General features: G+C 56.4%; 1 protein-coding gene across 5 annotated transcripts in view; it reads left to right on the forward strand.

Annotated features, from left to right (window-relative positions):
• The window catches only part of LOC144734938 (S phase cyclin A-associated protein in the endoplasmic reticulum-like), a 229,050-nt gene that overhangs the window by 162,871 nt on the left and 51,559 nt on the right, over window positions 1-14,620 (forward strand). For all 5 annotated transcript variants that reach the window (XM_078617403.1, XM_078617404.1, XM_078617405.1 and 2 more), the window contains exon 24: window positions 6,582-6,697. In XM_078617403.1, coding sequence (XP_078473529.1) covers window positions 6,582-6,697 — 116 coding nt within the window. The remainder of the gene's footprint in view (window positions 1-6,581; window positions 6,698-14,620) is intronic.

Raw genomic sequence — 14,620 nt, forward strand, 5'->3', positions numbered from 1 at the left:
CCTTTGCCCGCCACTCCGTCGTTAATCTTGAACGCCGGGCATTGTCATATTTCATTAAAAAAATATTGAAGAATAAAACCCAATGTGTGGGACCAGGAGTGTCAATGGCGGATGATCGCCCCGGTGTGGGAGGTCTTTAATCGGTAAACTGCCAAAAAAGAGTCTTCGCTTGGTAACGTTATCTTCAAAGCAATTGCACTGACAATAAAATGACAATTTGCAATCTCTAGCCAATCCACTTATTGTGAACGGAAGCCTCCCCCATGCCATGACAGTCATTAGACCGTACTTCACCATACCGGTCGGTGCGGGTTGGTGAAGGGGAAACTTCAGGGCCTGTTCTCATATATATCACTCGGATATGAAGGCCGGCTCGGCGCACGAGGTGCCTTTTTCTCCCCTCTGTTAATGTTTACACACCGCACCGGGTGCTTACTTAAGGCTGAGTCAACCTAGATAATTTCCAGGGACATTTCAGATATCACCCACCACTGTTGGCCGACTTCATGACACGGTGCCCGCTAACCACCGCGCAAGCAGCCTCCTCCTCCAGCCGACAAATACCGAGCTTTATTATTTTAATTACCTAACCACTCCGTCGTTTCGCTGTAAACCTCGCGACAAAAAAAACCACGCTCGCGCACACACGCTCGCACGTCGAAACCCCCACCCCAGATTTGGGGTGCGGTGTGGTTTGAGCGATGGGCTGGCCAGCATCAGTGCGCGGTAACCCAAACCTCATGCGCTCTGCCAGGCCTCGCGTTAACACCCCATTAAGCAGCCGTAATTAGGCGCCCGGCGAGGCTGACTTGCAATCGGCCGCTGCCGGCTGCACGGCGGGGCGCGGCCCTAACCCCACTCGACAAGCAAGGCCCGGCGGGCCGTGGGTCAAATGGAACCGAGTGGCGTTGGGCAGGACGACGCGTTGTGAGAGAGCAATTCGGGAATCCCATCGACGTACTCGCGATAGTTTCCTGTCCACGGCGCTCGCTGGCTCTCTTGGCCTTTTTCTTATCTCCGTTTGAATCGGTGCTCGCCACGTCGGGTGGGGGCCCTCGGCGAGCGGCGAGCGGCTGAGTTCGGCCTGCAAGGACTCGGATGTGCGTCATGACAACGCGGAGAGATCCGTAGTAGAGGTTTTTTTTGGGTTAGATCGCGTAAATATATTAATGTGTCATTAAACCCGCCACCACCCGACACAGCCAATTAGTAAGGTTTGTCACGTGACTAGTACAGCACACCTGGGTGCGTTGGAGAGTAAACCCACAACATTTGCAATTGAAGTAAATTCAAAGAAAGGGATTGTTGTTGGGTCGCAAACGCTGGATAGTTTTAAGACGCCCCGTCTTTGACTCAGTGACACCGAGGTGACGGCACGGGTCATATCAGGGTGGAGTGTGGCTGAGGTGGAGGAGGAGGGGGAGGAGGCGTGGGTAGCGTGTAGGAGCCGGACAGCGGTCCGACGCTCGGTGCGTTTTGTTTCACGTCCGTGCTTGGGGTTGGGCCGGGCTCGCGGAATGAGCGGTAATCTCCCGCATCTCAAGTCGGCCGCCCCGAGCTGTTTGCTCAAGCGGGCCTCCTCCTCCTCCTCGCCAACGCCCACCGGCCCCAACTGGAGAGCGCCGCCGCCGCCACCGCCGCCGGCAAAGCGCTCGCATTAGCGCTGTTTATGGCTTTTAAGCCCCCCCCCACCCCCCAAAACCTCTCCCCCCCCCCAACACACCGGAGCAGAGAGCAGCAGCGGTGACGGGCGGCAGCACCGTCGCCGCGCCGGTGAGGAGCGATGAGCGAGGTGGAGCGCGCCTCCCGTCAGGACGCCGCTGGCGCCGGCCGTCGGGACGCGTCTCCTTCCTCGCCCCCCGCAGCCTCGGTTGGCCAAAGCTGCGACCGAACCGGGCTACATTTCGATGTGTATCTTTGGCCCGCTGAGCTGGTATTTACAACTTTTATGGCTCGCTAATTGTTCCTTTCAATGCCATCTTTAGAGGTTAAATATTACTCTGCTTCCCCCCCCCCCCCCCGGGGGTGTAAAGGAACCCAAGCGGGGTGGTTGCCTCGGAACAACCGCCTCCCTTGAGAGACGGCCGTGCCGGATTTTGAGAAATTCCACCGATGGCACCGAGCAACGAGCGGCTTCTGCGCCGATAAGCTGGGCGGTAGTGCCGGGGCCGGTCACCTGCAGCTGTGCTATTCCGTTACACGCAGCGATACACGGGTCGGTGACATCTGCAGGTATTTCGATACCGGCGCCCGCGATGCCGCAACACGGCGTGTCGTTCGTAATCGAATCCGGTGAAGGTCAGGAGGTCGTCACGATCGGTAGCGCCCCTCGCCATTGTTTCCTCACTGCTGCCCGGATCTCGGAGTTGTTGCAAAATCGACAGCCAGATTTCCGAGGCCCGCGCTCTCAAATTGGTCATCGACACGACCCTCTCCCGTGACCGATGCGGCATGAGGATGCCTTCATCCAGCAGTGGATTGACACGACTGAACGCTATTATTGCTGTTGCCAAGCGGCGTGAATGGAACCGTGAACCCCAACGCGGTGGGAGTCGAGCCGTGGGGATCTGCGCGCTGGGGATCGTCAGGCTGAACACGGCGGTCAGGTGCTACCACTTCATGTCTTCTGGAAATCCTCGCTGAGTCTCAAGGTTCGAGTTCAGGAAGGTCCTGCTACACTGGTATTTGTGGCCAACTCCGTGGATGATTGTTGTGCACGTGGGAGCAAATTGCGTGAGGAAAAAAAAAACGCTCAAAAGATCCGCACAGATGGGTTTTGCAAGCCCCTTGCTCTTCTACCATCTGATCGGCCACCTTGCATGCAGCCCAGCGGGGGTTTCGGAAGTTCACAAATCTCTACGTGATCCACCAATCCCTCACTCCAAAGCGTGGGACCATAGGCGTGTCTTGCCACTTACGGTCGCCACCTCCAATTTAAAAAAAAAACACCACAATGCTTCATGGGAAAACGAAGAAGAAGAAGAATATCTGACAATAACAGAAAAGAGGACCACTCCATGTGAATGCATTGTCCCGAGTGGTGTAGCATTGTTACGCGACTGGCGACAACCCGGGAACATTTAATGTCCAGGGAAAATGTGCAGATTTCCCTGGGAAGCAACCGCCCACTCGCTCAACAAGAGAACAGATCCTGGGAAAAACGGGACAGGTGGCATCCCCCTGCGCCACCACGCGTGGCCCAGTAGCTGCCCAGAAACGTGTGGGCAGAGACTCGGCGTGCTGCGAGCCGGCACCGTTTGGGGTGGCACGCCCCGCTGGCTCCTGTTCCTGTTCCCGGCCCGGCGCGGCGCTGAGGCACCTGGGAGCCCTTGAACCCGAGACCCAGGCGGGGGCGCCCTGGAGGAACATGACATCGGAGGTTTCGGATATTCCTCCTCTCACAACCGCCCTCACTTCTCCCATAACTGCCCCCCCCCACCATACCCCCACCATACCCCCACCATCCCCCCACCATCCCCTAACCTGATGGTTCCAAAACACAGTAATACGCAACATGAAACAAATCTGTTGCTAACACCGCGTAGACGAGAGACATTGACATGCGATCTCTCTGTGTACTGTGGCCTGAGTAATCTGGGTGGGGGTGAGGTGGGGGGGTGGGGCGGGGTGGAGGGCTCAGCGGCCTGGAGGTGGTGGGGGGGGGGTTTGTGGGGACCAGTCGGTGATCTCGATTAGGGGGCCCACCGTACCAGAGAGGTTGAGAACCGCTGACCTAACCCCACCCCGCAGCGTTCACCCAAGTGCCCGTCACCTCCCCCCTCACCTCCCCCCCCACCTCCCCCCCCACCTCCCCCCCACCCTACCAGCTGATGTCGTTAACGGCCAGGGCAGCAGTCATTAGCCACGCCTCATAGGCCTCTCCATCTGAAGCCCGGGCTAAACTGCCCGGCGTTTACGCCCGTATGAGTTTCTTTTAACTGAAGAAATAAAAAAAAATGGGAACATTGCTGATTTTTACGGCTTGGGTTTCCAACTGCGCCGGAGCGTGGCGGCAGCGGTGGCGGCAGTGGCGTTGTCGTCGTGGAGACAATTTCCGTTCAGCGCTTCGCCCGTTTCGCGAAAAATTTGCGCGCATTTGCATTTAGTTTTATTGTTATTCGGGCGATTTTTTCGCAAACTGGGCGGCTGACGAAGCGACGAACGATGCCGTCGGTTAAAAGCCGATTCGTACTCTTGCGATCAACGCGGTGCATTGCCCGCGTGAGTTTAGATCGTTTCTTTGGCTGCATGTGTCGCGCGTGCGGTTGCTGTGCGGGAAAACCCTCCCTGCTGTCCGGGCGCGACACCGCGCCCCGATTCGTCGGTTAGAACGATCGTCGCGCTCGGGTTTTCGTGGATGGTGTCCATGCGTGATTCTTTTGAGAATCGGTTACAGTAAAACCTTGGATTGCGAGGAACTTGGTCTGCGAGTGCTTTGCAAGACGAGCAAAATGTTTTAATTAACATTAATTTGATAAACGAGGGAGGTCTTGCAATACGAGTAGTACGTGTATACGCTTTGTCTTCCGAGCGTCACATGATCACAACTGATACACGAGTGCTTTGGGTTACAAACACGTTTCCGGAACGAATTATGCTCGCAATCCAAGGTTTTACTGTATTTCCGATTGACGTACAGATGATATGCAACCACACGCAAGCTTTACTCAATGAGAAATGGTACAAATGAGACTGAGACCAAATGAAGAGGGTGTTAAATCAAATCGCGCCCCCCGAGTCACCGATTGGTTCGAGGGCCCCGAATCATTACGTTTCGACGCCCAGCTCACACTGCGGCTGTGCAGAGCGCCCGATCCCTACATTGTCCATCTTTTGCCCAACGGTACCGTTGCATTTTAACGCAGCACTTTCGTACTTGCGCACGTACATACATAATGTGCGCGAGCGAGCGAGTGGGCGCTTGAGCGAGTGAGTTAACGAATGTGCAAGCGAGTGGGCGAGCCGACGAGCGGGTGCGATGATGGGGCAGTCGTTCCCTAGGCAGCCTCGAGGGAGACGCTGCCGATGAAGCAAAAAGCGATGGATTTTCTGGACGGTGACCGCATCTCGCCCGTATGATCTGATTAGGATCGCACGGAAACTGATTAGACGGGGATGGGGGAGGGGGGGGTGACCCACGTGGTGGTTGGTAGGGGGGGTGAGGGGGGGTCGCTGTGATGTTTCTCTAAGTGCGCCCTACACCTGCGTGCTGGAGCCCTGCACGCTCGTGCGGCTGAAGGCCTCGACCGTGCCTCTGACGAACAAGGGGGGGGACGCGGGACGCTGTACGGAGCCTCCGTTGGAGTTGTGATACGGCAGCAAGCTGCTGATGAGACCCAGAGGTGGGAACTCGTGGAATACGAGATGCAGTGTCTACGGTTATTTTTTATGCTTTCCACGCAGAGTTGAAAGCGGTGGTGCATTAACTCTGTCTGTCCGCCTGTATTGGGGGGTGATCGCTCTCATGGATATGAATTCCTGCAGTCACGAAAAGCTTTCAGTAAAGATTTAACTCTCGTGAAGATGATCAATTAGAAAACCAGCCGAATTGGACAAACGGTTGGGCCCAGAATTAGACGATAAAAACCAGCACCGCCACCGTGGGTAGCACTACGGAGCTGAGCGACGGACGTCATCCCAAAGGATGCACGGCGGAACCCGGCCCGAAAACGCACGGGAGAGCAACAGGGCAGCGCACGACCACAAACAGCTGTGATGTGGCTAGCCGCAGAGAGAGTTGGGGGGTGGGAGCGGTGAAACGGCAGCAACTGCGAAGCACCCTGTGAGAAGCGGGGCTTCTTGGCGGCCAGGAACGTAGCTGGGTGGCTACGTGTGCTGGCTACCCACCCGCTCACCCACCCACCCACTCGCCGCACTCGCCAACCATGTTCTGGCGGCCGCGTGTGTCGTGCACAGCACTCGATTTGACCGACAGATGACGAACAAGCGCACGACACCTCTCATATACTCTTTGGTTCTTTCGGTAAAGTCACGTAGGTGGAAAAAACATTTTAAATTTTTATTTTTTATTCTTATTTATTTTTCACCTACGTGACTTTACCAAAAGAACCAAAGAGAGTATGGAGCCTTGCAGTCACGAAAACTTCAAATCTAGAATGAACCACCTCTCAGATGTAGATCCTCATGTAAAATGCGGTCAAGGCACAGCCAAGCAATTGTTTTTCACACCCCACCAAAGGGAGCTGTGGAGGGTACTTTGGCCTGCTCGTCCACGCTCGCTTTGCAAGATGTGCCGGTACCCACACTCTACCCCACCATGCGCCGAGCTGCTGATCGAGTAACCGTGCTCGTGGGAGCAGTGCCGTCATGGTTCACGGACTGAGCTACGATCCCGTTGAAAAACGGCGCAAGTGGCATTTACTACGCCGAACCTGTCCCAGTCCTGCACTGAGTAGACATTGTGATCTTGGTTCATCAGCGATGGCGAGACCAAGGCGGCCGGGCCTGTTTTCCCGGCCACACCCCGCCGCTCCGGCCTTACTAGGCACGTCGCGAACAGCACTGGAGAGGCCGCACGGGGCGGCTTGTCTTTCTTTGTTTCCGTCCCCTTCGGTTCGCAGAACCCCGCGGACCAGGTGGCGTTCCAGCTGAGCGGCGGGTTCGAGAGCCTCGGCCAAATCCTGCAGGTGATCGCGTCGGCCAGCTCGCCCAACACCATCACGCGCATCCCCTTCAAGTGAGACGCACACCACCACGCATGCACGCATGCACGCGCACGCACACGCACGCAGCAGTAGCACGTGCGGGCACAGCAATGAGAGCAATGGTGGTGCAGGACAACAGCACGTGGCGCACGCAACTGCAGAGCACATGGACGCTTGTGGCGGTTGCGAAAGAAACAAAGTCCGGCCCGGGTTTTTAGGTCTCTGGGGATAATGCGTGCAGGTTGATTGCACGAGCAGTGACACCCAGAGGTTCACATAGTGACCCACAGACTCACATGGAGACCCGCAGGCTCAAATAGAGACCCATAGACTCACATAGAGACCCACAGACTCGCATAGAGACCCACAGACTCACAAAGAGACCCACAGACTCACATAGAGACCCACAGACTCACATAGAGATCCAAAGACTCACATAGAGACCCACAGACTCACAAAGAGACCCACAGACTCACATAGAGACCCACAGACTCACATAGAGATCCAAAGACTCACATAGAGACCCACAGACTCACAAAGAGACCCACAGACTCACATAGAGATCCAAAGACTCACATAGAGACCCACAGACTCACATAGAGACTCAGACTCACATAGAGATCCAAAGACTCACATAGAGATCCACAGACTCACATAGAGACCCACAGACTCACATAGAGACCCACAGACTCACATAGAGATCCAAAGACTCACAAAGAGACCCACAGATTCACATAGAGATCCAAAGACTCACATAGAGAACCACAGACTCACATAGAGATCCACAGACTCACATAGAGACCCACAGACTCACATAGAGACCCACAGACTCGCATAGAGACCCACAGAGACCCAGTGGGCCATATAAAGACACACAGACTCGGTGTCTTCATCATGGTCTTTGTGACATTGATCATCATCATCGTAACAACATTCAGATGGTCATTTTGGTGATCGTCATCATTTTCGTGACAGTGCTCACACTGATTTCGATCACCACTGCAACAATGTCTTGGTTATTGTCATCATCGTAACGGCCCCATCATTTTGGTCATCATCATTATCATCATTGTCGTTGTCATTACGGTCATAATCAATTAATTGTTATAGTCCGATTATGATTATTGTTCTCACAATCGTTGCATTACTGTCTAATTAATGTCGACGATCATTTTAAGAGTCACGTGATTATTTGATTCATCGTAATCGCAGTCGCGTGATGATTGTTTTCCTTAACCGCGGTTATCGCATTGAACTCCCTTACCCCCCCTCCCCCATCATCAATTTCTCCGGGAACTTTCCTCCCGTGCGCCGCGCGGAATTTCCCTAAAGAAAACATCCCTCGAGATCGCGGCGCGCATCGCCCCACGTACCTTGGCGACGTTGTCGTCTCGTTGACTTTGTCCGGCCGCGCGATGGGGGGGGAAGGGGGGTGGAATGGGGGGGGGGGGTTTCGGGCAGACGAAAAAATGCGTCAAATTTCCCCCGGCCCCCGGCCCCCCTCCACCCGCCCCGCCCCCCCCTCGCCTTTATTTTCGTAACCTTCGGAAGTGAAAGCAGTGGTGCGGTTTGTTCCAATTTTTGTTGCGCGCCTTTTGTCGTTTCTGGTCTCGGGACAAAGAGACACACACACGCACACGCGCGAGCACGCGCGCGCCAAAAAAATGAGGAGACACGTTCGCCTGTTAAATTATTTTTGCGCCGCCCGCGCCGCGTTTTTTTGCCGACGGTTCCGTTTGCGTTCCATGCTGGTGGGCGCGGGGCTAGCCGCGACAAGTCGGGCCGCCCGGCATTAGCGCCGCGCCGTGAAACAACAAGAGAGGAGGCCAGCGAGCCGGCCAAGCCTGTCCACCGAGCGAGCCTCGGCACTCGGCCCCGTCGGCAGTGAGTGAGTGCGAACAAGTTGGGTGAGTGCGGTGACTTTCACGGTCTCGCGGAAGTTGCGTGGATGATTTGGTGGTGAACGCGAAAGTGATGAAGACCGTGATGAAAATAAAGGAGGAGACGCGTTCGGCAAAGACGACGATGATGATGACTACGATAATGTGACTTGCATATTGATGATGATCATGGCCATAACAACCCTGTGTCCTATAATGATCGTCGTTTTCAAATAGATAGCAATAATGCAACGATTATGAGGACACTCATATCAATTGACTGTGATGGTGATATGTAGTGTCATGCTGACCATGGTGGTGATGATGGAAGTGTTTATGATGATGATCACAAATGATTGGACCGCTGTTGCTGAAAAGCAACATCCTGGCGTGCCAAAGGAGGCAGTTATTTTGTTTTTATCAGTGCATGCGACCTGTCCTGGTGTGTGGACCAACTTAGACACTGGCCAATGGCGAAAAGCAGCATGGAGAGGTGCATTTTACTGGTAGGAACCACCTGGTTCCACCAGCCCACAGGGGATTATTGTGTCCATCCGTCCGTCGTGCAGGGAGAGGCTGGGTGGGGAGGGTGGGGAGGGGCTGCGTGGGGAGGAGCTGGGTGGGGGGTGGGAGGGTTGGGGCTGGGTGGAGAGGGGCTGGTCACCCCGTGGTGCCCTTACAAAACTCAACGTTTAACCTACTCACGCCGGCTTGTGCCTGCCCTCACAGTCGGGCATATTTGCGGAATACACCACGCCGCCGTTGACCCTGGCCATTGACCGAGCAACCCAACGTTCCTACCAGCTTCCTCCGCAGGAGGAATGTGTTTATGTTTGGGCCGAGACTCACGACGGAACGACAGCCAAAGGAGGGAACGGTGCCCGAGACTAAAATCCACCGCGGAGGTGGGGCGATGAGATCAGCGACTTATGTTGTGAGACCGCGAGAGATGGAGAGGGCTTGGGAAAGCCTTCATTCAAATGTCTCGTCGTGGCTGATAACAATGATGGCCTTATGGGTGGCTACGGATAGCTTTGGAAGCCACGTGGCAGTGGTGAGCAATTGAACCGAGGTTACGGGGAATGCGGCGCAGCGTGCGAAACCGCTGCACCACCACTCTGCTGCACGCACACAAAGGCGGAGATCCCCTGTATAGACTTTACAGCCAGCTGGGGGGGGGGGGTGGGGCATGCTGTCGGCAAGCACCTATGAAGGTCGAGATGGCGCACCAGGGGTAGTGTGGCTAGCATCGTGTCCTGCCACCTTTGTCTCCCTGTGTTTCGTGTTTTACACACCGCAACAAGTACTGACAGCCGAGTCGACCCAGTACCATTGGAGGTATAGGGCACTCATGTGAGCCATGGCCGGGAATTGAACTCGGGTCACCAGGTTCGGGGGGCAGCACGCTAACCACTGCGCCACCGCTTTTACAGTTATACAAAAAGACAAAGATCACCCGTATAGCCTTAACAGACTGTTGGGGCAAGTGTTGTTAGCGAGCACCTATGAAGGCCGGCACGGCACACGAGGGGGTGGGTGGCCAGCACCACGCGATTTGTACACACTGCACTAGGTACTCATTTAAGGCTGAGTCCACCTCCGGGAGCCCCAGGACCGGTTCAGATAATGGTCACTGGCGTTGGTCGTGAGCGGGAATTGAACTCGGGTCGCCGGGTTCGTAGCGCAGCGCGCGAACCGCTACACCACCGCTCCCCACACAGTCTTTGACAGATACACACGCACAAAGACACACACACACAAAGACACACACACACACGTCCTCTTGCGCACACAAGCACACGCACCCAGACGCAAACTTGCATGAGCGCGCGCACATATGCACGTGCGCCCGCACCGAGCTCGTAAGCGCGTGAAGTGCAGACACTCACGCGTCGCACAAGCAGCTGCGTGGTCGCGTCGCATCAGACGGCGGCACACAAAGAGGCAGCCGCGCGTTTTGATCGCTCGCAACGAGCTCGTGGGGCCACACTGCTGCCAGTGTCTCGTGGCCCACCGCCTCCCTCGCCGGCACGCCCGCCACCATGCAACCCGTACCTCTCCCGTCTCTCCGTCGTGCACAACTGTGCCCCACCGAGGCCACGGCCGAGTCGGGGGGCGGGCGACTCAACCGCACGTGCCCAACGCCACCGCCGCCTCCCTTCGAAGGTGGTGATGGCGGAAAGCTGAGTGGCGCCCCCCCCCCCCCCCACGTGTAGTTTCGTTTAGAAAGGCCGCATTGCGCTGCCGAATTGGGGGGGGAGGGGCTCTTTATCCCCCGCTTGGACGCCGCTTGTGATGGATTCTAACTTCTTGAGGCTGTGAGAGATGAATGGGGCTCTTGGGGATGGCCTTAATGCAGCAGTGGACGGGACGGATCATGGCTGGTGATGACGTTGGCCAATTATTGGGGGGGGCTAAGGAGGGCGATGGCATTAATGTTGTCCCGGGCGATTGGCTTTGTTTCGCGTCGCCCGTGCAGGCCGGTGCTCCGTCGCCATCGGTAGCTCCCACGTTTTGGGGGGATTCTTCTTCCCTCCCCCACCCCACTACCCACAACCCCCCTCCCCCACCACCCCCCCCCCCTTCCCCTCTCCATTGATTCCACCGCTCGAAAGGAGAGCCAGATTTTTTCGCCAAAGCGAGTGTCCGATTCCGAACTGGCGGTGGTGGTGGGAAGCCGTGCGTTGGAGCCTTCGTGGCTGCGGGCGGCTTGGGAGGTGGGGGGGGGAGAGGCAAATCCGGGTAACCACTGCACTCGGCGGAGCCTCCTCCCCGGTGTGTTGTTCGTCGCCGAAGACACGCGCGGAGGCAACGGAAACATAATTGCGCCCGCTCTCGATGTGCGCGCGCCCACTCACTCGTCCGTTCGTTCGTCCACTCACTCGTCCTTTCCCGGGCTCCAGTCCCAGCCACGGCTGACATCGGTGGCGAGTGAAACCTGAACCGGTTGTGGGCGCGCGCCCCAGCCCCCTTCCCCCCCCCCCCCCCCCCCTTTGCGACCCGCACTGACCAGCGAGGTGATGTGCGGTCAAACAATCCCCAGGACTGACGAGGCGTGCAGATGAGCCCGTGCAGCAGCGGATTGACACATGCGGCTGTAATTGCGTATCGTGTATATATCAACAAAAAAGTTTGCAGGCCTTTTGTCAATGCACTGTTGCGTGAAAGCCTACCTTTGCCGTCTCGGCCACGGTGATTGTTTGCTCGCACTTTAACCACGCTGGCCAGCGCGGGCTACCGACGACGGTTGGGTGCGCTTGCCACTTGCTTGCGATATCGCCCGCCCACCGACGTTCGCTGTGCGCCGGGCAATCCAAGTTCGTAGCGCTTGCCGCTCTTTGCACTCGCCCTCGTTATTTGTCTTTCGAAACGCGTTCATCCTCGGCATCGCCGCCTTGCGCTCCCGTGATTAGCACATCGGAGACGGTGCTTCGCGAGCGGCCTGCCATTGCGTTTGATGGAACTCTTTTTTGTGCTGCACGGTGTCACTCTCAGAAAGCTTTTGGATCGCCCGCCGCACATGTGCACACCTCGCACGTGAAATGTGCTCCCTGTATACCCTCGCAAAATATACAGACATAGATTCCCCCCTTTTCAGCCTAAGACATAACGGGGGCGAGCGCGAGCACCAATGAAGGCCTATGGGGGTGGTGTGGCCAGAGCCACGCCCGGCCGCCTTTGTCTTCCCGGTGCTGACGTTTAGTACGTGGCACCTCGTACTAAATTTGAAGGCTGAATCGATCTAGTTGAGGCCCAGGGCCTTTTCACATATCACCGATGTTGGCCGTGAGTGGGAATCCAACTGGGGCCACCGGGTCCGTAGCGTAGTGCGCTAATCATCGCGCCACCGCTCCTCGCGCGCGCACACACGCGCGCGCACACACAAAGAACTCGAGACAAAGAGAGAAATGAAGGGACGAGGATGAAGATGATGCGGGCAGCCTCGCTCCTGTCCTGGCGACCCTCTCGGTGCGGAACCGGGGGAGCGCCGAGAGAGCACTTGTCACCGCAGCCCGCGTCGCCCGCACTACGAGGCGGCGGGGCGGGCACGGAGGGGCTACCCCCTCACCCCCTCCCCCCCACCCACCCACCCTCCCGCTCGCGATTCACAGAGGCCCCTGGCCGCCCCCCACGGAGAGTGTCATTTATTACGAGATCAAAGGTGGAGCGCTAGATTACCTACGAGAGCGGCTCTCTTTATTTCCTGTTGCTCTCCTCTATCCTTTAGTAATATTATTACTCTCAGCATCATTGTCGCGCTCCTCCTCCTCCTCCTCGTTATTTTTATTTTTATTATCATCATCTTGCTTTCTTTGCCCCGGGCGCCTCTCGTTGTTGCATTCGTTCAATCGCCTGCCCGCTCACTCGCTCGCTCGCTCGCTGGCTCACTCACTTGCCCGCACGTGCATGAGATTGCTTTGTTGTTCATGTCCAGGCCACCTTTGGTGTAATGCATTAGCGAGGACAGCTCCCCGGCTCTTCAGACACCCCCGTCCCCCACCATCACCACCAGGAGGAGGCATCTGAGTGGCGTGGGGGGGGGGGTGGCTGATCTGGTTGACGCTTATTAAGCGAGGTTATTTATTCATCGTCGTTGTCCATCGTCGCACGGTAGTTTCCCCGCACCGCGCTACCGTCCCGGTCGCACGGGTTCAGCTCCTCGCCGCGAGCGTACCGCGCCGGCCTTCGCCGCTCGCCTCGCTCGCCAACAGCGCTTTCCTCCCGGCTCGGCGGCTTGCACGGGCCACGGGGTGGTGGTGGTTGTGGTGTGGGTGGGGGTCTCGAGGCCCAGGCCACTGCCATGGCGTGGATCCAGGAGCGACGGGCGGCCAGGCAGATCGAATGCGAGGAACGCCGCACGCACCGCAGAACGCCGATCGCTTTATTTGCAAGTCGTGGCAAGGGGCTCCCGTGACAAAATATCCCTTTTGCAATTGAGACCTGGCGGCAAAACAATCAAAGGTCGAGATGTTATCACTGCTGACTCCTATTGATGCCACCACACTGCTCGATCGCACAGCTGCGGCAAAGTTGACGCCTGACCTCCTCGGCTCTGACCTCACGTTATCTGACCATCTGGCTCTCCGAGTCTTTTCTCATCGGTAGCGTTGCAAATTGTGATCGCGACACTGCGCCGAGAATGACCGGGAGCTCCGTGTGGCGAACCCCGAGTGGCCAGCGTCACGGCAAAAATGTTTTTGGGCTTGCACTTGACAACCGCAATTGCCCACACTCGCAACGCGAGCACCACACGTGACCTACCTAACTGCGGTGGCGCTCATTCATACCGCTGGGTGGGCAGAGGGCGGCAAGGTGGGATTTCATTTAATAAATCCGTGCCAATGTTTAAAAGGTGAGGTCATTATTCGTGATAAAACTACACTAAAACCTTCAAATTTCAAACGGCCGTTTCGATCTCGATAAACGGGGGAGTCGCCCTACAGCCGTGCCCGCGTCAAACTCGGATATGGCTGTTGGGCGGCTGGGCGCGAGAGCACCGCACCGCGCAGAGAGCCAGACCGCCGTGGCAGATGTCACCGCGGATCTGCTTTCCCCTAAACGACGGGTATCGTCCGCCCGTTACAAAATACGCGCGCATCTGCCAGTCCGCGAGAAAACGGATCAATCTGATAAAAGCCAGGGGCTCGGAGGGAAATCTGCGGAAGTACGGCGAAGAGATGACGGGCTCGAAAGAAATGTGTTTGTTTTATGTTTTTGTAGGAGAGACTGGTGAGCCTAAACAGAAGTTATTGCTTGGGTACATCACGTGACCACAGACGTTATAATGCAAGCTGCTTAATGCAAAATAAAATATAATCAGAACACTGTTCTGTCTCTCCACATTTAAATTAAACATTTTCTCGGCCAGTAGCCTGTTGTCTTTCCAGACCAATGTAATCCAGCAGCAGTATTTGTTTAATGGGGAAAACTCTGGACCGGATTCGACAGTCTGGGTATCATCAGCAGAGCCAGGCTTGTTAATCAGATGCTGCAGGATGACCACATGTGATTGGCAAGACCGCTGCATCTAAACGATGGGACCCCGTTCATCTCAAAAAACAATGCGCGCGCATT

Source organism: Lampetra planeri, chromosome 53 (assembly GCF_965212315.1).
Source record: "Lampetra planeri chromosome 53, kcLamPlan1.2.h2, whole genome shotgun sequence".
In the NCBI taxonomy this organism is placed as follows: Eukaryota; Metazoa; Chordata; class Hyperoartia; order Petromyzontiformes; family Petromyzontidae; genus Lampetra; species Lampetra planeri.